The 19,493-nt window shown below is 64.0% G+C and overlaps 7 protein-coding genes across 7 annotated transcripts; 4 read left to right on the forward strand and 3 right to left on the reverse strand.

Moving 5' to 3' along the window:
• Positions 1-51: 51 nt before the first annotated feature.
• On the reverse strand, positions 52-1,508 carry JCM10292_001347 (uncharacterized protein; the record flags this gene model as incomplete). Its single annotated transcript, XM_076650487.1, has 7 exons — positions 52-264; positions 324-559; positions 638-705; positions 766-857; positions 925-1,122; positions 1,239-1,385; positions 1,452-1,508. 7 exons carry the CDS (start codon positions 1,506-1,508, stop codon positions 52-54), a joined length of 1,011 nt encoding a protein of 336 aa, XP_076503972.1.
• A 524-nt stretch (positions 1,509-2,032) lies between these two features.
• On the forward strand, positions 2,033-4,211 carry JCM10292_001348 (uncharacterized protein; the record flags this gene model as incomplete). Its single annotated transcript, XM_076650488.1, has 11 exons — positions 2,033-2,129; positions 2,185-2,353; positions 2,413-2,613; positions 2,673-2,829; positions 2,886-3,044; positions 3,104-3,259; positions 3,319-3,343; positions 3,582-3,738; positions 3,806-3,861; positions 3,930-3,996; positions 4,076-4,211. 11 exons carry the CDS (start codon positions 2,033-2,035, stop codon positions 4,209-4,211), a joined length of 1,380 nt encoding a protein of 459 aa, XP_076503973.1.
• Positions 4,212-4,837: 626 nt separating this feature from the next.
• Positions 4,838-6,868, forward strand: ADA2 (chromatin-binding transcription regulator ADA2; the record flags this gene model as incomplete). The annotated part of the gene is made up of 5 exons (XM_076650489.1): positions 4,838-5,035; positions 5,123-5,374; positions 5,436-5,978; positions 6,049-6,166; positions 6,228-6,868. The coding sequence occupies 5 exons, from the start codon at positions 4,838-4,840 to the stop codon at positions 6,866-6,868; spliced, it is 1,752 nt and encodes a 583-aa protein (XP_076503974.1).
• Positions 6,869-7,184: 316 nt separating this feature from the next.
• JCM10292_001350 (uncharacterized protein) lies at positions 7,185-9,413 on the forward strand (the record flags this gene model as incomplete). Its single annotated transcript, XM_076650490.1, has 4 exons — positions 7,185-7,326; positions 7,402-7,599; positions 7,661-8,065; positions 8,128-9,413. The coding sequence occupies 4 exons, from the start codon at positions 7,185-7,187 to the stop codon at positions 9,411-9,413; spliced, it is 2,031 nt and encodes a 676-aa protein (XP_076503975.1).
• Positions 9,414-9,751: 338 nt separating this feature from the next.
• Positions 9,752-13,544, reverse strand: JCM10292_001351 (uncharacterized protein; the record flags this gene model as incomplete). The annotated part of the gene is made up of 10 exons (XM_076650491.1): positions 9,752-9,809; positions 9,878-10,134; positions 10,193-10,383; positions 10,444-10,542; positions 10,607-11,247; positions 11,312-12,033; positions 12,092-12,258; positions 12,348-12,953; positions 13,013-13,035; positions 13,315-13,544. The coding sequence occupies 10 exons, from the start codon at positions 13,542-13,544 to the stop codon at positions 9,752-9,754; spliced, it is 2,994 nt and encodes a 997-aa protein (XP_076503976.1).
• A 740-nt stretch (positions 13,545-14,284) lies between these two features.
• Positions 14,285-17,702, reverse strand: JCM10292_001352 (uncharacterized protein; the record flags this gene model as incomplete). The annotated part of the gene is made up of 15 exons (XM_076650492.1): positions 14,285-14,326; positions 14,436-14,524; positions 14,589-14,627; positions 14,701-14,733; positions 14,797-14,855; positions 15,108-15,133; positions 15,193-15,207; positions 15,315-15,644; positions 15,715-15,990; positions 16,052-16,189; positions 16,298-16,577; positions 16,670-16,953; positions 17,008-17,082; positions 17,152-17,330; positions 17,399-17,702. The coding sequence occupies 15 exons, from the start codon at positions 17,700-17,702 to the stop codon at positions 14,285-14,287; spliced, it is 2,169 nt and encodes a 722-aa protein (XP_076503977.1).
• Positions 17,703-17,977: 275 nt separating this feature from the next.
• JCM10292_001353 (uncharacterized protein) lies at positions 17,978-19,227 on the forward strand (the record flags this gene model as incomplete). Its single annotated transcript, XM_076650493.1, has 4 exons — positions 17,978-18,191; positions 18,275-18,396; positions 18,517-18,690; positions 18,793-19,227. 4 exons carry the CDS (start codon positions 17,978-17,980, stop codon positions 19,225-19,227), a joined length of 945 nt encoding a protein of 314 aa, XP_076503978.1.
• Between the last annotated feature and the right edge of the window lie 266 nt (positions 19,228-19,493).

Consider the following 19,493-nt stretch of genomic DNA (forward strand, 5'->3'; position numbering starts at 1 on the left):
GCTCTTCAAATCCCGGAAACGAGATCTATGAGGATTGTTGCAAAGAGCGCCTCAAGCGCAGCCGTTCGCCGGGAAAATGACCTTCTTCGCGCCTTGCACCTCTGCCATCACTGCTTCGCGCCCTCGTCCCACATCTGCAGCCACCAGCTCCTTGTAAACCTTCTGCAGGCGCGCAACCATCGGGCCCGGCTTGCCATCCCCGATAGTACGGCCGTCGACCGAGATGACGGCAAGTTGTGAAGGGAACGTTCCAGTGACAAACGCCTGAACGATGCGTCAGATCAGTGCGCGCTCTGAGCAGGACTGGGAGGCGTCGTACGCACCTCGTCCGCGCCGTACACCTCGGTCAGCGTGAAATCGCACTCTTCGATGGGAATGCCGTGCATGCGACACAGCTCGATCGTCTTGGCCCGCGTGATACCCTGCATCTGGTACTTGCGCGTGGGTGCCCATACGACACCGTTGCGCACAATGAAGAAGTTGGTAGAGTTGCACGTCTTGACGAAGCCGTCCTTGTCGAGCATGAGGGCTTCATCGGCGCCCATGATGTTGGCCTGGACTGCAGACGCAGACGAAGGTGTTAGCGCGATGAATGGAGCTGATGGCTTGGAGCTGATGGCCTGGAAAAGGAGCTTACTGCAAGCCTGAATGTCGGTTGCCTTGCTCAGGTGGTTCCACATCTCGTCCTTCGTGTCGGCGCAGCCTCTGCGCAGGTCAAGTAAGGTCAGCGGTTCTGATAGTGCGTTTGAGAGGAGCGTGGCGCACCGTCGGACATGGACCGTCATCAAAGTGATGCCGCGGAGACCAATACTGGGATCAGGCTTCTTGTACTCGGGAATGATCACAATGAGGGGAGCCTGCGAGCAGGGTGCAGATGTCAGTTCAGCAGGTTAGGCAGAGGGTTCGGAATGGTCAGCTACGTACGCCGATAGTCGATTTCGGATTTTGATGAGGCGTCTCCTTGAGCCCGCGCGAGACGACAAGGCGAATGTGCACGTCGTCGCTCGTCTGCATGCTGTTTGCGTCGACTGTCCGGTGGATGAGTGAGAGCAGCTCTGGCTTGTTCAGGTGCAGGTTCATGAAGAGTGCTTTGGACGTCTCGAAGAGGCGGTCGAGGTGTTCCTGCAGAATAGACGTCAATAACCCGGACCGTGTGCGAGCGTGTCAAACGGGTGGCAGCGTCTCCAGCCTCGCTCGACGCGCACGAGCACGTGCTGCAATTGCTGTATAGCACACACCTTGGCAAACTGCATGACACCCTGCTTGATCCGGATGCCCTCCCAGCAACCGTCGCCGAGTAGGAAAGCAGAGTCGAACACCGAGACGACAGCCTTTTCCCGAGGAACAAGCGCAAAGTCGCCCGTGACTCCGTCTCGCATGCCAATCTGCCGAGGTCAAGGTGAGCGGGCTGCACCCTAAGTCGCTGGAGGAGCGGAGGAGGTCCAGCGTACGAGGATGGACGAGTTGCGATCATCCTGCACGACAGCGTGGGTGGTATGGCCGGTCATGTTGCACAGGTGTCAGAGTGAAGCAGCAATGGAGCAGTGCAGGAGCAAGACGCGGGTAGCGAGCGCAGGGACAGCCAGGAGATGAAGAAGCGCGAGAGCCCGGAGCGGTCCGCCGCACGCGTACGGCGGCCTCCTTGCGCACGAGACACGCATCCAGATCAGCAAGGGTCCCCACAGCCAATCTCGGAGCTTAGCCGCGGCAGGGGCGATCGAGTGCGCGGACCGCACCGAAGAGGTGCTTCGGCGACGCCGCGATCTTCCCCTCGACGCTTTCGCACGCAATCCCGCGCAGCAGACGAGCATGCACGGGACCCGCCGACGAGATTGAGAGCCTCCTCGCTTGGCTCCTTCTTGTCTCTTCGGCGGCACCCGAGAGCATCTCGTCGCCTCCCATCGCCCCTTCTTCCGCCTCCGCGTGACCCGGCCGACCCCGCCTGATACCGGGCCAAAGCATCGACCGATAGACCACCGCTTGTCTCTTCGCTCTTCGCTTCTTTGCTCTCGCTTTCCCACACAACTGCACGATGGCCTCGCCCGCGCCTCTTCCCGCTGGCGCCGACAAGGAGTCCCTCGAGGCTTCGGTCGAGGTGACGGCTCACTCTGTCTATAACATGCACGATCGTGCGTCTTCCCTCCAGCTTGTTCTGAAGGTTTGCCTGACTGCGCAGGTTCGTAGGCACGCCCGAAGAAGTGCGTCTCGACCGTCGAGTGCTCCTCAAGACGGACCTCTTCGTCCTCACGCTTCTCGTCGTCGTTGCAACGCTCGAGTTCCTCGACAAGAACGCGCTGGCGTATGCGGCCGTCTTCGGGCTGCGAGCAGACACCAACCTGGTCGGGCAGGAGTAGTGCGTGCAAAACCTGCTCTGCGTTTCGAAACGCTGTTATACTGACCTAAGGCTTACAGCTCCTGGGTTGCCTCTATCTTCTACTTTGGCTACCTCGCCGCGGTCCCCGCCTGCATGTTCATCACGACCAAAGTCGGTCCGGCCAGGCTCGTCGGCACCTCGACCACTCTCTGGGGCATCGTCCTGCTTTGCATGGCCGCATGCCACAACTACGGCGGCCTCCTCACTGTCCGCTTCTTCCTTGGCGTTTTTGAAGCCGCGTACGCTCGCTTGTTACGATTGCATGTCAGGCACTCTTGCTTATCGGTTCCGCTCGCAGCATCTTGCCGTGCTACATGGCGCTCAACTCGATCTGGTGGCGCCGTGAAGAGCAGGCTCTTCGCACCGCGCTGTGGTACAACACCTTTGCTGGTATTTTCGGCGGCGTTTTAAGCTATGCCATAGGTCACATTTCAGGCAACTTGGCAACGTGGAAGGTTTGTTCGTCCAGAACTCGGATCTCAGGCCGAATGCTGACATTGTATTTGTCCAGTACCTCTTCCTGATCTATGGCGCCGTCACGGTGCTCTTCGGCATTCTCGTGATTGTCATTCTCCCGACCACGCCTCAGACCGCCTGGTTCTTCACGCAAGCTGAGCGCGAGCGAGTTGCCATCCGCCTGGCTGACAACCAACAGAGTAAAGACACAAAGGTGCATACACGCTGTGGCCTCTGTCAATGACCACGACATCTGATCGACTGCATCCACAGAAATTCCGCCCGAAGCAGATTGTCGAAGCCCTCAAGTCGCCGCAGTACTGGCTTCTCGTGGTCTTTGCCGTCGCACAAGCTATCACGAACGCCGGCATTACGAACTTTAACCCGCTTATCATCAACGGATTCGGGTTTTCGAAAGTTCGAACGACGGTAGGCACCATGCCGCCAAGGTTTGACGTTGAAAGCACCCGCTGACAACTCCGCAACAGCTCATGGCTACTCCGCAAGCTGCAGGTATGTCAATTCGCGGGGCAATGGGCAATGAGCAGCTTCAGACCGCTGACGCCTTGTGCCTCTCAGTCGCGCTGATCGCACAAGTCACTTTGTCCACCATTGCGCTTTTTGTTCCGAATATCCGCTCCCTTCTTTGGGCTCTCAGCACGCTTCCGGCTATTGCTGGCTGTGTTATGATCCATGGTGAGCCTGCAGAGTCCCGCTCGTATCGCTTCCGCGCTGAACCGTTTCATCGCAGTCCTCGACCACGAAACACAGCGCGGCGCCTCTCTGGCCGGTGTCTACCTTCTCGGCTTCTACAACACGTCGTGGGTCCTTGCGCTCTCTCTGGCAACGTCAAACACCAGCGGGACAACCAAGAAGCTGTTCCAGTCGACTTCGATCGCTGTCGCCTAGTGCGTTCTCTCTCTCCGACTCGTCCTGCTTGTCACATCGCTCTCGTGACTGACACCTTACTGGCAGTGCCGTCGGCAATATCATCGGACCGCAAGGCTTCCGCGCCGACGAAGCGCCGACTTGTGCGTACCGCTCTTCCAGCGCAGCTTCAAGTTTCGCCTTGTCCGCTGACCCTACGGTCGCTCTGAAGATCGGTCGGGCATCATCATGATGCTTGCATGCTTCTCAATTATGTGTGTGACGGGCATCTTGTACGGGTGCGCTGCGTCCCGCTTCCATTCCTCTCGACCTCGGACCTCGAGAGGAGCTGATGCTCGTTTGCTGATTCATTCACAGCCTCACCTGCGTCTCGCTCAACAAGCGCCGCGACGCCTCGGCCGTCTCGCCGCTAACAGCGCAAGAGCTGTCCGGAATGGAGGTCGACGAGGACCTAACCGACCGCGAGAATCCGCTGTTCCGGTACAGCTACTAAGCGGAATTGGCCAGGTGGTGAACGTTGGTTTGTGCTCAGATTCTTGTATTACCATCCGTAGGTCACGCCGTGTGCCATCCGTGCCAGAACCTGCTCAGTGGATCCGTTGAGAGGGGGAGAGGAAGGCTCTGATTTAGCTGCGGGCTGAGCACAAGACTATTGCGCAGGCCTCTCTATTGCGTCACGGACCATCGTTCGGCTCAGCACGAGGCTCGTGTGTAGGTCGGCGGGAAGTGCAAGCACGAGGGCCGGAAGCGAGAGGTTGTGGTCCACCACACGCTGTCCGGCTCGTGCGAGAAACTTGCGCTTGCTGAGTAGACTTCTATAACGTCCACACGCCCAGCACAAGCACTAGCGCCGCCTCGAGTAGCCATCCTCCCGCGCTCGCCGCCCTCCGCCCCGACTTCATCACTTCGGATCTCGCCCCTTTCACACAGCCGCTGGGAGGTCGCTGAGAGCTTGTGCCGGTTCGTTGACTGGTCTTGCGAATCGTGCACACCTTGAAAATGCGTTGCTGACGCGGTGCAGCTTACAGCCTCGCCCCACCACCGCCCTCGGCTCGACCGCCCTCCCTACACGCGTTTCCCGGCTGCTAGCGGGCTCTCCCCCCCGCGCAACCGTCTACCATGACGGTCACCAAGCGCAAGCAGAAGCCGCGCGAGACGGGCGGGCCCGACACGGCCGTCTCGGCGCCGCAGCTCGAGTCGGGCATGAAGGCCACCTGCGACGCGTGCTCGACCGACATCACGCACACGGTGCACATCCGTTGCGCCGAAAAGGTCGGCGAACGGCTCACGTGCCCCGATTTCGACCTCTGCGTCGATGTGCGTCCACTCGACCGCCCTGCCCTGGTCCGCTTGCTCCGTGCGTGTGCAGCTTTAACTGACCCTTGTGTGGCTTGCTTCCTACAGTGCTTTCTCCACGGCAAATCCCTCGGTCCACATCGCGCGACGCACGCTTACCGCGTCATCTCGTCGCACGCGTTCCCCATTTTCAACCGCGACTGGGGAGCCGACGAGGAGCTGCTCCTGCTCGAGGGCGCCGAGATGTACGGTCTCGGCAACTGGGCCGACATTGCCGAGCATGTCGGCGGGCGGACCAAGGAGGAGTGCCACGACCACTATGTGCAGACGTATCTCGAGAGCGATGAGTACCCTTTACCCGTGCGCTGCCCTTTCTTTCCGGGACGCACTTCGCATGCTGACCTGGCACGCGCCCCCACAGCGGATCGAGACCGACTTCTCCCCGCTCGACGCCGAGCCCTTCCAGCAGCGCAAAAAGGCGCGCCTCGAAGAGCTGCAGTCGCGCCCGATCCCGCTCCCGCCGCCCAAGCCGCTCGCGTCGGCGCCGACGTGCCACGAGATTGCAGGCTACATGCCCGGGCGCCTCGAGTTCGAGCACGAGTACGAGAACGAGGCAGAGGTCCTGATCAAGGACATGGTGTTTGGCAAGGTGTACCACTTTGGCGGGGAGGACCAGCCCGAGGCGCCGCCACCGGTCGCGGGTGATCTCGCGCCGCCGTCCGAGCAGCCCGGCTCAGGTGCACCCGCCGAAGGCGGCGCAGGGGAAGGAGGGGCCGCGGCGGCGGAGGCGGCGGCGGCGGGCGAGGAGGAGAAGCCGCTGCCCGACGGCGAGAAGGACGGCGACGAGCCCGAGGCCGAGCTCGACCTCAAGCTCGCCATCCTCGAGATGTTCAACGAGCGGTACGACAAGCGTATGGCCGCCAAGGAGCTCATCTTCGACCGCGGCTTGATCAACTACAAGATCGTGCGTGGCGGGCTCCCTTGACCTCTCCCTCCTCGTACCTTGCATTGACTCGCGCTCGTTCGCTGTACAGCTTTCGGCCGCCGAGCGAAAACGGTCAAAGGAGGAGCGCGACCTGATCATGCGCACCAAGGTCTTCTCGCGCATCCAGACCGCACAGGACCACGAGGACTTTGTCGAGGGTCTCCTCTGTGCGTACCGGCTGTCATCGCGCACCCTGTACTGTCAACTGACATCGATCTCCCTTCTCAGACGAGATCACGCTCCGGAAGCGCATTGCCGAGCTGCAAGAGTACCGCCGCAATGGTGTCACGACGCTGGTCGAAGCAGATCGCTTCGAGCAGGCCAAGCAGTCGCGCACGACCTCGCGCGCCGCGTCGTACCGCGAGTCGATCTCTCTCGCGTTCGACCGGTCGGGCTCGGCCTCGCGCCGCCCGACGCCAACCTCCGGCGGGGCGGGCGCGGGCTTTGTCGCGCAGCAGCGCGCGCGGCCCGCGCCGCCTCTGACGCTCGCCAACGCGGCGAGCCTGCAGCTGCTGAGCCCGCTTGAGACGCAACTGTGCTCGACGCTGCGCATCCTCCCGCGACCGTACCTCTTCCTCAAAGAGGTGCTCCTCCGCGAATGGGTCCGACTCAAGGGCCGCATGGGCCCGCGCGAGGCACGCCGCGCCGTCGTCCGGGAGCAGCAGCTCGTTGGGCCCGACGGCGAGGTCGTCGCGGGCGACGGCGGTGACGGCGCACAGGGCGAATGGGGCGAGAAGATCGAGCGCGTGTGGGAATTCGTGCGCGACGCAGCGGGCCTCGCGGGTGCTGGAGGCGCGGGGGACGACGATGAAGATGACGCGGACGCAGACGCAGACGAGGACGCTGTCATGGACGAGATTGCGGCATGATGCGGCCAGCGCCAGGAGCGGAGCAAGGGGTGTGTACACATGTCGTCGCGGTCTCTCTTTTGTTGTAAACCGCACGCCGTTGCCTCTACGCCAACTGCTCATCTTACCCTGACCCGCTCGTCGGCCATGGGAGTCGGGCGAATTTTGGACGACGTCGTTGCACCGCCTCGTCGCACTCTTTCGCCTCGAACTATCGCTGTCAGTCGCTCGTACGCCTTAGGAGCTGCTCGACCCGCCCTTCGCAGTCTCGCAACGCGCTTTGCCGTGCGCTGCTGCTGCCCAGATCGCCCTGCACAGAAGTTGAACGCGGGCGAGGATGGACACGGCAGAGCTCGTCGGACGCCTCGCGACGGCCGTTTCCGAGCAGGACGTGCTCTACGTCCTGTGTTGGCTCAAGGAGATGCATGCACGCGACTTGCTGTCTTCGGAATCGGGCGTGCGTGGTCTGCATTTGCGATGTGCGTCCCCTTTATCTCATGGTTCCGTGGCTCGGAAGCCTTGAGATGGGCGCTACTGACGCTTTCGGGAGAAAGCGGACTGGCATGCACTCCCCGCCCTGCACATTGCCGCCCTGCGCTCGCACAGCGAGCTCGCCGAGTTCATTTTCCTTCTCCTCCTCGACTTCTTGCCGAAACCGAGCCTCGAATCCTCGGTCGTCGTCGCGGCAGGACGGGCAGGCTTCCGGTGGGTGATGGATCTGGTCAACAGCTCAGCCGAACTGGAGCGACGGGGTGCGTGACGCGCTAGAAAGGTCGCGCGGAACGAACGCTCACAGCTTACGTGCGGCTGCAGCGACAGCGACAAGGCACCTGTTCTCGCTCAATCTCACCGAAGCAGCAGAGTGGATCGACGCCAATCTACCGCCGCATCCTGATCCAGACAGCTTGACCGGCTGCGGTCCATTGCCTACGCGCTCTTCCCCTTCGTCCCCGGCCGCACCGGCGTCGTCAGCCGACCCTGCTTCGATCCCGCGTCCGTGGCGGCCTCCGCCAGCGCCGTACGAGCTGCACGACGCGTCGTGCCAAGTCCGCGTCTGCGACGTCGAGGCCTACTTCACGCCGTCCAGATTCCGCGAGTTCCTCCCCGACCTCGAAGGCGTGGTCGACGTCAAGTACGTCGGCGACCGTGCGTGGCTTATCAGCTTTGGCTCGAGCGAGACGGCCGGCGAGGCAATCAAGGCGCTGCAGGGGGGTTCCGGTGCGCCTCATTTGCGTCTTTCCGCTTCAAGGCGAAATGCTCACGTAGCAAGGCGCTCGCAGGCTACAGCAGGGCGATGCTCGAGTCGACGTACCGCGTCGCGGCACGTATCGTGCAGTCAAAGCCATCGGTCGAAAATAAGGACGTCAAGTCGCAATCTTCGCCGAGCGGACCGCCGACGGACTGGCGTCCACCGGGCCAGATTGACGAGACGCCCCCCAAAGCCTTCAGCGCTCACCTCGGTGACTTACCGCTTGATGCAACGCTGGAAGAGATCCTCTCGCTGCTCGCTTACGCCGGCATTAAGGTGTCGGCGTCGCAGCTCAAGTTCGTCAATCACTACAACCGCAAGTCGGTGTACTTTCCGGTAGCCGACTCCGCCGCCTTCCGTCGCGCCTCCGCCGTACTGCATGGCTCAAGTCTGCGGACCCGTGTCCTCACGCTCGAGCGCCGCCCAATCGGTGCGGGTGGGCCTTCCTTTCACCCTTCGCAGCCGCTCATAGTGGTGCGGCACATCGCGCTCGCGAGCGCCTCCGAAACGCTGAACCGCCTCTCGAGATTGACCCGCTGCGGACCCGGGATGAAGGAGGTCGTGGACGTTGGCAGCGGATGGGCAGAAGGGCGCTTTCGCGTGCCTTCTCCTGACTCGGCACGCGAATGCGTTGAGGCGCTGCAGGGAAGGTATGTGGACGGATATCCCCTCCAGGTGGAGTGGTTGAACGCGGCCGAGATAGGCGCTGTTGAGAAAGACGGGGAGCAGACCACCTCGACCAGCGCCGGCCCGGCAACGACCGTCACACCTTTCACGGTTCCGCACGCACCAGCGACCGTCTCGCAAGCTACGCCTACCCCTCTCGCTCCTTTGCGCACTTCATCGCTCGACACGCCGCCGTCGACCACCTCGACTCCCTCTCTCGCCTTTCCCACCGCGACGCCATCGCAATACCCTTCCGCGTACAACGAGCCTTCAGTCTCGGCGTCAAAGCTATACCACTACCGCTCGTTTTACGCAACTGCGATCTCGCCGCCGCCTCCGCCTCACGCCCCGACGAAGCCGCTGTCCGACGTCCCGCTCGCGCAAAACTCCGTCGCCCAGCCCGCCCTTGCGGCGCTCGCTCCTTTCGGCGGTAGCGGCAGCTCGCCGCCCGAGTCGCCTGCCTCGGCGCCAATGAGCCGCACTCAGTCGGGCGCGAGCGCGACGAGCGACGTTGAGACGGTCAAGCCAGAAGTCTCGGACGGCGGGACCATCCCGGAGCGCGGTGCGAAGAAGCGCGCTGCGGTTGTCGAAGAAGGGATTGCGCGCTTCAGGGTCCACGTGCCTGAGCCGAAGAAGGGAAGGTGGGAATGAGGAGGAGGAGGAGCCTTCTTCATTCGTTCCGCTTGCTTGTTGTGCTCCCGAAACTCACTCGCAATCACAGTTCTCGTCTGTATAGGTATCTTCTCTTGCACGCCGTCGCTCTACTCGTGACGCTCGCTCTCGCCTGTGAACTAGTCTACGTCTTTGCCTCGTCCTCACTCTTCAGTGGCGCTTTGAGCCAAACGAGACGAATTCTTTCGCGCGGCGCTCGAGTACGACCTAAAATGAGCACGGCATTGCAAGTTTGCTGTTCATGGAATGAGGGAAAGCTCTATGGGACAGAAAAGGGGGGAGGTGGACCACGGTCGGGAGCGGGAGAAGCGGTAGCTTCATCCTCGCTTGGAGATGGCCGCGAAACGCTCCAGGACGTTGATCATCGCGGCAGGACTGCGAGGCCGTAACACGAGTCAGCCTTGTTTGTGAATAAAGCGTCCTCTGTTAGGAGCAGGACGCACCTGTCGAGCATCGCGTTCGCCATCGTCATCTTGGCGCCGGCCGTCTCCTTCGCCTCGATTGCGATCATGAACGTCGCGCTCGGGTCGAGGCTGCTCTCGACGGGCTCGTTTAGGTTATCGGGAAGCGTGCCTTGGGGCGCCTCGGACCGCGCGGCCTTGGCGAGCGACGGGAAGAGCGCGAAAGACTCGGGCGGGTGGACGAGCGTCTTCGCGCCGCCGGGAGTGTAGTTGCTGAAAATGCGCGCCATCGAGTGGAACTGTGGATGGGAGTCGGTCAGCCGAGTCGTGAATCGGCGGCGGAAGAGCCGGACGCACCATGTCCTCGTCCGTCTTGTCGTCGCCGGCGCACAGGCAGAACTCGGCGTCCGGGTGCTGGTACAGCAAGCGGCGGACGATCTCGCCCTTGTTGGTGTGCGCGGGACGGACCTCGACGTTCTTCTTGCCGACGAGGACGTCGATCGGCAGGCTCTCCTGCATGCTCTCGAGCATGGCCTGGCACTCCTTGGCTGCGAATGGGCATCGAGGAAGTCAGTAGGATGTCAACGAGGGAGAATGGCACCGCACACCCTGGAAGAGGCCGAAGACGGGGTCGGCGTTGCGGTAGTGGAACGTGACGCTCGAGACCTTCTTCTCGACGAACGCGCCCTGCGTGCGCGCCTCGTAGTCTGCGCAGATCACCGTACGTCAGTCTCAGCCAGCACCAAGACGTGGGGAAGGCGCGGCACGCACAGCGGAAGATGCGCACGACGTCCGACTTCCAGTCCATGTTGAGGTCGTCGGTGAGCGAGATCCACTTGTCGCTACCCGGCGCGCGGAGGAAGCACCCGTGCTCGGCGCTCATGCCCAAGTTGGGGATCTTGCCGAGGTGCTCCTCGAGGAAAGCTCCGTCGCGCCCGCTGATGATGTAGACGATGTTCTTCGGGTCGGCCGCGAGCGTCTCGAGCGCCGAGACGAGCGCCGCGCTCGGCGTCGCTGCCGACGGGTCCTTGACGATAGGCGTCAGGGTGCCGTCGTAGTCGAACATGAGCAGGCGGCGCTTGGCGCCCTCGTACTTTGCGAGGACGGCCTCCTCGTCGAGCGGTGGCGTGTTTTGCGACGCCTGCTCGCCGTGCAGCGACTCGAGGAGCTTGAGAATGTTGGTGTGCGCCCACACGGACGCCGTCTGGCTCGTGACGGCGCGGTGCAGCGCGCCGTGGCGCACGGCACGCTCGTCGGCTGGCATCGTCAGGCACTGGTTGATGGCGTGCGCGACGCCGCCAAGGTCCCACGGGTTGATCTTGATCGCCTTGTTGAGCACGGCAGAAACGCCCGTGAACTCGGAGACCATGAGCGGACCCTTCGCCTCGGCCTGGCAGATCACGTACTCCATCCTGCAAGACCGAAAGCAGGGTCAGTCTCGCCGTAATGGACACAAAGAGAAAAAGCAAGACGCACGCCGTCGTGTTCATGCCGTCACGGCGCGAGGTGATGAGCGCGAGGTCGGCCACCGAGAGGAGCGCAAAGTACTCGTCGCGCTCGATCGTCTGGTGGTAGTGGTGCACGGGCTGGAACTCGAGCGAGCCGTACGTGCCGTTGATCTGGTCGACGAGCTCCGACACCTTGGTCGCGAGCGCGGGCGAGTCGCCGGGCGAGGGCGACGTGACCTGCATGAGGACGACCTTGTGCGCCCACTCGGGGTAGTCGTGCAGGAAGCGCTCGAACGCGCGCAGCTTGGGCAGGACGCCCTTGGTGGGGTCGAGCTTGTCGCGGCCGACGATGATCTTCTTGCCCGCGTACAGGCGGCGCAGTGCCTCGATCTTGGGCGCGACGCCCGGCTGCTGCCGGTCGTGCTCGACGTTGTCGACATCGATGCCGATCGGGCAGTGCGCGAGGTGGACGATCCGCCCGTGGACGTCGACACCGCCAGCGCGGGCCTCGTAGCCGTTCACGCGTACGCACGACGAGAGGAAGTGGCGCGCGTACGAGTGCGTCTGGAAGCAGACGACGTTGCAGCCGAGCATGCCGTCGAGGAGCTCTTCGCGACGCGGGAGGCAGCGGAAGAACTCGGACGAGGGGAAGGGGCAGTGGAGGAAGAGCGAGATGTTGGGCGACTCGCCCTTGAGGAGCTCGCGGAGCATTTGCGGCACGAGAAGGAGGTGGTAGTCGTGGATCCAGATCTGCGGATGAGACCAGGTGAGTGCGGCTTCACCGTAAGACCGCGGAAACGAGACGCACGAGGTCGCCAGGCTTGTACACGCTCGCGACCTTTTTGGCGTATACGAGGTTCGTCTCGTAGTAGGCGTCCCAGGCGGCTTTCTCAGCCTTCTTCGAGATCTTGTCCGGGAGCGAGAGGTAGTGGAAGATGGGCCACAGGTACTCCTTGCACATGCCCTCGTAGAAGCCTGTAGAGAAGCGAGTGAGCGGAGCTTCGCCCAGAAAGGAAGAGGCCGTCGCAAGCGGAATCATCCACATGGCGAGCTTCTGTACTCACGTCCGTGGAGCCCATCGTCGAGCCAGACCGGCACGCAGCCGATCCCCTCCTCGCTGTCGCCCGCCATCTTCCTCAAGCCCTGCTCGAGGTCCTTCTTGGCCTCGTCGCTGAGCGAGTTCTGGCCGAGCAGCTCGCCATCCGAGCTCAAGAGGTCGTCCGGGCGCCCAACAACCAGGAGCGGGCGGTCCTTGAGCGAGCGCAGGCCCGAGTTGAGCGCCGCGTGGCCCCGCCGCGGGTGCAGCACCCAGCGGTGCGTCTGCTGCTGCGGGATCGAGCCCGGCGCGGGCGTGTGCGCGCGCGTGTGCGCGAGCGAGTCCGGGTCGGGCGAGGGGGCGCGCGACTCGGGCAGGGCGGGATGGAACGAGGGGCGGAGCGACTTGGACGGGTTCGGGAACGACGTCGGCGGCATCTTGTGCTTGTTGGTCTGGTGCGCTTCGGACGTCGGCGAGTGGAGCGCCCGGGGGCGGAGGAGAGGGTCGCCCGGCTGGATTTCGAGCGGCGTGTTGGCGCCGGAGCCGATGACGGACTCCTGCCCAGCGTCGGGGAGGACATGGTTGTCGAGCGCGGTCGAGTGCGAGTGCGCCGTCTTGTGGAGTGTGCAGACATCTGCAGGTGTAAGAGGGTGAGCTGAGAGTCACTGAATCGCTGTGGTCGGCAGAACGCACAGGGAAGCGAGTGGGTCACGACGCTGCGGGCGAGACGATAGGGTCAGTCTCGCATCCCTGCTGTCGCCAGGCTTGCTCAAGTGAGTCTCAACAGTAGCTAGGCGCTTCCTCGGCACGCGCACAGAGCAGGGCGACGGCGGGGACCCCAATCGATCACCTGTTCGAGCCGCATCATCCGCAGCTGGAGCAGCCGCCTCCGTCCGTCCGTCGCGGCCGCGCCCGGCACCTCACGCCAGGGTCACACAGGAGCCTCAGAAAGCACCACAGCAGCGGAAGCGCGTGCAAGGAGAGCGCAGACGCACATGGTCCTCCCGCTGATCTCCCTCCCCTTGCCGCGCAGCTCGTCCTCCCACTTGCCGACGGCGTCGCGGATCTGGTCGAGCGTGAGGGCCGGGTCGTCGCTCGTGGGCTCCCACTCTTCGTGCTCGGGAAGGTTCTCCTCGGTGAGCGAGACGGTCTGCCCGCGCGTCGAGCGGAGCCGCTCTGGCGGCGCGGGGCGGGACAGGGCGCGCACTCGCGGGTTGGTGGGCATGGCGTGGGTGCTCTGCATGAGCCCGACAGAGTCAGCAGCTGCCCGGCGCGGTCTGCGGCGGTGGAAGCGGGTCGAACGTGGTTGCGTCAAGGCGAAAGACGGGAAGCGACGCTGGGCGAGCGGGAAGGGCGGGAGCGGGTGTGACTGGGGCGAGGCGTACCTGCGGGTGCTTGGTGGAGTGCAAAGGCGCTGCACTGGTCAAGAGCAGACTCGCAGCTGTGCAAGGCAGCGAGGACGAGCGACGCTGCGGAACTTCGCGCGTTCGCGACCTCGTCATCCTCGCGCGACCTCGTCCCGTCCCGGCCGGCCTCGCTCGGCTCGCTCGAGCAGCGCAGCATTTGCTTGTACTCGCATGGATTGCATGGCGGATGCCCTCAGTCCTGCTTCCCGGGCGAGTATGAAAAATGACCGGTTTCGCGTGAAAGCGTCTGCACAAAAAGCTTGTGCGATCAGGAATTTGTGCCACAACAGGAGTCAGCCGTTCCAGCGCGTCCGTACAGCGGTGAATGATACAACAGGAGGATAATGCAAGGCGGGCACATGCGAGGGGGAGGCTCTGGCTGTTTGCGGAGGAACGAGAAGAAGCGAGAGGGGGCGGGGATTAAGGTGTCTGGCTGACTCGGTAGTCGATCGCGGTTGGTATGCCGAGCGCAGAGGTGCAAGCAGAAGACGCGGTGCGGCGCCATGTGTGCGTGCGGGGCGAGTCGACGGTAAAGCGCCGCAGGGCGGTGCAGGGATTCTTACTGGTGCTTGTCCTTGTCGGACAGGCCGCGCGAAATTTGCTATGAGAAGGAGGGACGAGGTCAGCATGGCCTTCTGCTATGCAAGCAGCAGCGAGTCGCGCTTATCGTCGAGCGACCGCAGAGAGAGCGAGGTGCGGAATCGACGCACCATCTTGTGCCACAGCCGGAGCAAGTCTCGCCGGGCGGCCTTGACGAGCTCGACAACGTAGCCCCATGCGCACAGGAGAACGGTTGCGACTGTGCGGGGGAAAGCGGGAGTCAGGAGGAGACGAGGGTCCCGGCGAGAACGAGACAGGCGCACCGGACACGGGAATGACGATCATCCAGAAGCGATGAACGCCTACGGGAACAATCAGCATCTCCTCCGCGTTGATACGGCCGTGATAGGCGGAGAGACGAGAGCGAGGACGCACCGACGTCGAGCTCGTCGACAAAACTGCCGGTAGCTGCGAGGACGTCAAGGGCGGTTCAGCGGCCAGGTCGGGATGGCGCAGCGGAGCAGGACGCACAGAAGTTCATGCCGAAGTAGCTCGACAAGAAGGTACTTGGTAGGAAAATAAGCGAGATGCTGTTTCTCCGACTCGGTCAGATCCTGCGGACAGGGGAGCGTGCGGGAGAGGGACGTACACCGAGAGTGCTTGCTGCGAGCGCAGAATCCGGCCAGCGACATATCGCAGTTGAGGAAGGACGGGCGTAAATGCGGACAGGAGAAAAAGGAGTCAGCTTCGAGCTATCACGGACGTGCTGGCTCGTCTTTGCGGCTCGCGGCTCGCACAGCAAGACACCAACGTGGAAGCGGAATGCAACACTTGCCATGTACGCGTTGGACGAGTAGGACAGATTGTTCTGCGATGTGTGCTGTGAGCATTGCACGCCTGGAGGGGCCAAAGCTCGATGTGACGGACAAAGGTGAAAGCAATCTGCGAGTGGCGGGAGAACGTCAGCTTCAATACCTTCTATGCGCCGACGCCTACGCCACTAGCAATGCTGCACACGCAGCAGAGGAGAAAGGCGAAGCGGAACGCACCAGGTTCTCTGCCAAGTCGGAAAACAGGTCGAGCGACCCGAGCACGCTGTCCATGTGGTCCATCACGTCCGCCAAGTACACCCTCGCCTCGTAGCTGACAAACCCGCGCTTGACGACCTGCCGCCCGCGCCCCTCGGCCGGCGGCGCCGGGCTCCCCGCGCGCGGACTCCCGCCCGCGGGCGAGTTGGCCGCGGTGGGCGGGGCCGTCTCGACGCGCGCGGCGGCGGTCGCTTTCGCGTCGTCTTGCGAGCGGAGGGATTGGAGGAGGAGCTGGAGTGGCGTGAGGGTCGATTTGAGGAGGAGGAGCTGCGAGGAGAGGATGTGCAGGTGCTGTGGTTCACGGTGGCGCGAGAGCTCGTCAGTACCCCGGAGCGGATGACAGTGAGAATGCCACACGCACCCGCACGTCGTCCATGTCGGGGCGGGACAAGACGCGGCTCTCGAGCCCCGTCAGCTGCTCGCGCACCTCGTCGACAATGTCGAGCGCATCGTCAGCCGTGACGTCGAGCAAGGCCTGGAGGACAAACGACGCGTCCTCGGAATCGCGCAGGATGTCGTCGCGCGACTGGATGCGCTCAAACAGCTGCGAGATCTGGTGATGGTACCCCGAGTCTTGCGAGAAGGAAATGACGGTCCCGTCGCGGAAGAGAAAGATCGACAGCTGCTCGACGTGGATCTGCGCATGCGCCGCGCATCAGTCGCATTTCCGACAGGGGGTAACGCCATGTGGCACGCACATGCACTCGCACGTCCTTTGTCAGCGCCGCGACGGTCCATCGCGCGGCCGCGCGCTCCTCCTCGTCTTTCCGCAGCCGCTTCGAGCTCTTGCCGCGCACTCTCAGGCGAGTCGACAACCCCGAGCGGTTGTGCGTGAGCTGCAGACCCGCAAACCGCGAGCGTCAGAGCTCGCTACCGGCACGGATGTGGCGAGCCGCACGCCCGCGCGCAGCTCGGGCAACGGGCCGTGACGCGTGAAAACGCACCGTCCTGATCGACGCTCCCTCATCGCGCCTCGGCACGCCCTTGAACGCGTCCCTGAGATTCCGGCGGTACTGGCTGAACGCGCGCGGATGCACCACGACGGGCGTCGACCCGCCGTTCGCGCCCGTCGCGCTCGTGCTCCCGCTCGGAGAAGCGCCCGCGGGGAGCGTCGGGACGCCGAGCGCGAGGGACGAGGCGGACGCGCCGGCGGAGGAAGGGGGCAGGCTCGTGCGCGACTCGACGATGGCTTCTTCGTCGCGGCGGTGGTGGTGGAAGCCGAACCTGCGTCGAATCACCGCAATGAAGGATCAGTCTCCAGGAACATTCGTTTCCAGAGCCCGCAAGCTGAAAGGACTGTGCGCTCGACGACGCACTGCAGGTGCCCGGACCGCTCCTTGCCCTTTTTGAGCGCCTTTGTCGTGCTCCTCGTGATCCCAATCGCCTCCTCGGGAACTTCGACGACGCCCGGCTGGTCGAGCGTGCGGTGGACGATGACGCTGCAAAAGAGGTGCTGGCGGTAGTAGTCGGCCTTGGAGCGCGTCGACGAGGACGAGGTCGAGTGGAGCATGTCTTCGAGCGAGAGCGGGTGCAGGTCGAAAGCGAGCGCGATGGGCTTGATCACGTCCCACGAGAGGCCGTTGGCATGAATCCATCGCACCTGCGAGACGTCCCTATTGAGCTAGATTCCTGCACGGAAGAAGGGAAGCCGCACCTTGGCAAACTCGGGTCGCGGCGCCTCGAGGAAATCGTTGAGCGTGTCGTTTGTGTAGACGCTAAACTCGGCACGCTACCATGTACGGTACGAGATCAGCTTAGGCGGCTCCATCAAGCCACGCGGAAGCAACCTCGCACGCACCTGAGCCGAGTAGTCTGCGACCTGAATCACGCACTTCGTGCGGAGGTCGGGGATGTCGACCCTGCGCGGGTCGATCCCCGGCGGGCGCGTGTCCCAGTCGGTCTCTGCGCCGAGCGAGATGATGTTTGCCGCGGCGAGGGCATCGCGGACGGCGCGCAGGCGCTGAGACGACGAGCGGGCTGCGGCAGACGCGGCAGCCTCGTCAGCATGCAGGCTTGCTCGAGAAGAAGGTGCTGAAGGGACGCACCGCGTGGGCCTGGACGCTCTACGACGTCTGGCTGCTGGAGGAGCGCGTCGTCGCTGTGGGCGACGTCATGGGACGAAGCGCCCGTCGCCGTCTCGCGGCTCTGCGCGGGCGTGAGGTCGTCGCGGTCGTCCTGGACGCAGCCTGCGCCCTGCTGCTCGTCGTCGGGGCCTTGCACGGGCGGTTGAACGGTAGGGACGGCAGGGTCGATGGGTTGGTCTTCGCGGCGAGGTACGCGGCCGTCGCGGCGAGAGCGGGTGGGGCTGGTCGCGTGGTGCAGCTGTGCGTTGTGGTGCAAGCTCGACATGCCCGCGTGTCTCTGCGGCGGTGCACGCGGCCCGACGAGAGGAGCCGAGGTCGATCCGTCCCAAGTTGCTTCCGCGAGAAAGGCGCGTCTCTCTGCCGCGCTCCTTGCACCGCGTGCGCAGGCTGGAAAGTGCAGTAGAAGGCACAGCAACCCTTGCGACTCTCCAGCCCGCTCCCTCCCGCCTCTCCCCTTCCGCCCTCCCTCCCGTCTCCTCCTCGTCCTCCTCATCGCTCGCAACTCCCTCCACCCCGGCCCACCGCCCCATCGACTGCGCCATGACCGACGCAGCGCCCGCCGCCCCTCCTCCTGTGCGATTCACGACCGCCCTCCTCTCGGGCGCGCTCGCCGGCACCGCCGTCGACACCCTCTTCTTCCCGATCGACACGCTCAAGACGCGCGCCCAGTCGGCCCAGGGCTTCTTCGCCGCCGGCGGGTTCCGCGGGGTCTACCGCGGACTCGGGAGCGCAGTCGTCGGGAGCGCGCCGGGCGGTGCGTCTGCCTCGGCCTTTGCGTTCTCTTGCTCGCTGAGATCCTCGGGCTGATGGAACCCGACGCTTCCCAACCGGAACCAGCGAGCTTGTTCTTCACGAGCTACGAACTCGCAAAGGAGTGGCTGCCGCGGGTAGCGCCGAGCCTGGGCACGCAAGAGTGGGCGCCCGTGCTGCACATGCTGTCGGCGTCGTCGGGCGAAGTGGTGCGTCCCGTCCCTCTCTCGCTCTCGTTCATCTTCTGCATGCACTACGTGCCGTTCGAGGTCTACTTAGCCTGTCCGAGAGTGAGATGCACTGACGTTCTTTGCCGCACGCGCACACAGGCAGCCTGTCTCGTCCGCGTCCCGACCGAAGTGGTCAAGCAGCGCACGCAGACGGGCGGGAGCGGGCAATCAGGAAGCGGTGGCGGAGGGAGCTGGGCCGTCGCGCGCGGCGTGTGGGCGCGCGAGGGGTTGCGCGGGTTCTACCGCGGGTTCGGGAGCACCGTCGCGCGGGAGGTGCGTCTCGCTCTCGCTCGCTCGCTGGTTCTGGCGCGAAAAGGAGAAGAGAGAGAGAAAGAAGCTGACTCGCTCGCCCATCCCGGGCATGTCTCGCCGCAGATCCCGTTCACCTGCCTCCAGTTCCCGCTCTACGAGCGCCTCAAGCTCTTCCTCGCGTCCCCCTCGGGCCTCGGGCGCTCTCCCACCGGCCGCGTGTCCGACCTCGCCGCGCCCGAAGCCGCGCTGTGCGGCTCGCTCGCCGGCGGCGTCGCCGCGGGCCTGACGACGCCGCTCGACGTGTGCAAGACGCGCATCATGCTCGCCTCGTCTTCGTCCGGGGCGGGGTCGGGGGCGAGGCCGGGGATTGGCGAGACGCTGAGGGCGATCTATGTGCACGAGGGGGCACGCGCGCTCTTTAGCGGGTGGGTGCCGCGCGTCGTGTGGATTTCGGCGGGCGGCGCCGTGTTCCTGGGCGTGTACGAGGGCGCAAAGAAGGCGCTGTCGAGGCGGGACGAGGGGCGGAGAGCGGAGCTGGTAAGGGAGAGGAGGGACTAGAGTATACAGCATAGAGAACTCTGCATGGCCATGGCTTTCGATGTGGAGAGAGTCCGCTCTCGGGGTGAGAGAGGGTATCGTGCGGGTTGTGTTGCAGTAGGGGGAGCGGTGTGCGGTGGGATCGAGATAGCTACAATGGGGTGGTGGTGGTAGTCCAGGTGGAGTGGCTGAAACGAGGTCCTGCAGTGACGGACTGATGAGCTCGATGAGGGAGTGATGAGGGAGATACGCCGGGCGCACCTCGTGAGAACGCGTCTAGGCGAGTG

Source organism: Rhodotorula paludigena, assembly GCF_050403205.1.
Source record: "Rhodotorula paludigena JCM10292 DNA, Rt_paludigena_JCM10292v1_ctg36, whole genome shotgun sequence".
Lineage (NCBI taxonomy): Eukaryota > Fungi > Basidiomycota > Microbotryomycetes > Sporidiobolales > Sporidiobolaceae > Rhodotorula > Rhodotorula paludigena.